We start from the raw sequence: 1,959 nt of genomic DNA, 5'->3' as shown, positions 1-1,959 counted from the left end.
TTTTTTTTTGAGACAGAGTCTCCCTCTGTCGCCCAGGCTAGAGTGCAGTGGCATGATCTCGACTCACTGCAACCTCCGCCTTGGGGGTGCAAGCAATTCTCCTGCCTCAGCCTCCCATGTACTGGGACTACAAGTGCGCACCACCACGCCTAGCTAATTTTTGTATTTTTAGTAGAGACGGGATTTCACTATATTGGCCAGGCTGGTCTCGAACTCCTGACCTTGTGATCTGCCCACCTTGGCCTCCCAAAGTGCTGGGATTACAGGTGTGAGCCACTGCACCTGGCCCCATAAACTCTGTGTTTTCCCTGCTATGTTTATTGTCTGTCTTCCCTGCCAGAATGTAGGCTCCATGAGGATAGGGGTTTTGTCTGTTTTGTATCTGCCGTGACCCCAGCACCTAGAACAATGCCTAGCACTGAAACAGTATTTGTGGAATGAATACCAGCATGCTTGATCAGCATCTGAAGAATAAGCAGATGCATGAGCAAATAAACACATGGCCTTGTGTTCCCTCATTCCATCCCAAGAACCCAGCTTTGTAGCTGGGCCCACTGCCCTTACCACATGTACCCAAGACTCCAGCACGGAGTCTCGGTCATCCTTCTCTCTTGCCCCAGGTGTCAAATGTGGGGGTGTGCTCTCAGCACCTTCTGGAAACTTCTCCAGTCCCAACTTCCCTAGACTGTACCCCTACAACACAGAGTGCAGCTGGCTAATCGTGGTGGCTGAGGGCTCCTCGGTGCTGCTCACCTTCCATGCCTTTGACCTGGAGTACCATGACACCTGCAGCTTCGACTTCCTGGAGATCTACAATGGGGCCTCACCAGACAAGGGCAACCTGCTGGGGAGGTTCTGCGGCAAGGTGCCCCCGCCGCCCTTCACCTCGTCCTGGCATGTCATGTCTGTCGTCTTCCACTCGGACAAGCACGTGGCCAGCCGTGGCTTTTCTGCGGGCTACCAGAAAGGTTAACGGGGGGCCTTAGGGACCTGGTGCAGTGGCTCACACCTGTAATCCTGGTGCTTTGGCAAGCCAAAGTGGGAGGATGACTTGAGCCCAGGAGTTCAAGGGGGGATTTGGCAGTGGAAGAGCTGGTTCTGGGGTGGAGGTGGGAAGATAGCAGCAGGGCTCAGGTGAGACCTGCAGGGTCTCATCATCTTGGCACATAGGCTGCTCTGTATCCTGCACGACCCAGCTTTCATGCATAGTTTATAAGGCAAAAGCAGCCGCCTCACTGTTCATGACCATGCTGGTAATCCTGGTAGCTGGGGTTCCCACCTTCATGGCAATGCTCCCCATGCCTCCCTCCATTTCTCCCGGAGTCCTCAGAGGGTCGCACTGTGCTCAGGAATGAGGCTCTCACGCTCTACTACCCTTGTCCTTCTTGTCCTCTATCATGGCATAAGGCCACAGGAGGGGACACCACTGCTGTTGCCACCTTCTGCGGCATCCCACCACTTCACAGCTTGGGAATCCTTGCCTGAGTTCCCGCAGTAGGGTCTGGGTGTAGCTGGTGACTCTTATATCATGTGTCCCTAACCCCTCCCTCCTTCAACCAGGCTTGACACTTGCCTCTCGCTCTAGTGAGGGGAGAGGAGGTCTTGCTCTTCTTGTTCTCTTTGACTCACTCATCCTTGTCCCCAGGTTCTGTGCAAAGGCTCAAACCTCCTGCTTCTTCCCAATGCCAGAATCAAGGCCTTGTTGGTGTTAGCTCAAACAGTAGACACCCACAGAGGCTACTGGTCCCCAGGGTCCACCAACAACAATCTCAGGGGACTCAGGTGGGACCCCAGTCACTGCTGCATTTAGAAGGATAGAATTGTAGAATGCCACAACACAAGAACCATAGGCTGATCTAATAATAGTTTTGGAATTTTAGACCCTTAGATTTGTAGAATGTTAGGATATCAAAGTCATAATACCATCAGCCACATTTCCCAACAATTTTTTTTTTTTTT

The 1,959-nt window shown here is 52.5% G+C and overlaps 1 protein-coding gene across 1 annotated transcript in view; it reads left to right on the top strand.

The window, feature by feature from the left end:
* Positions 1-1,959, top strand: part of CDCP2 (CUB domain containing protein 2) — a 20,182-nt gene that overhangs the window by 8,772 nt on the left and 9,451 nt on the right. Inside the window, 1 exon segment of the mRNA XM_011973817.1 lies at positions 621-968. Coding sequence (XP_011829207.1) covers positions 621-968 — 348 coding nt within the window.

This window comes from Mandrillus leucophaeus, unplaced genomic scaffold (genome assembly GCF_000951045.1).
Source record: "Mandrillus leucophaeus isolate KB7577 unplaced genomic scaffold, Mleu.le_1.0 Scaffold14, whole genome shotgun sequence".
In the NCBI taxonomy this organism is placed as follows: domain Eukaryota; kingdom Metazoa; phylum Chordata; class Mammalia; order Primates; family Cercopithecidae; genus Mandrillus; species Mandrillus leucophaeus.
The sequence above is the reverse complement of the archived record's forward strand: the minus strand, read 5'-3'. Positions and strand labels throughout refer to the sequence as shown.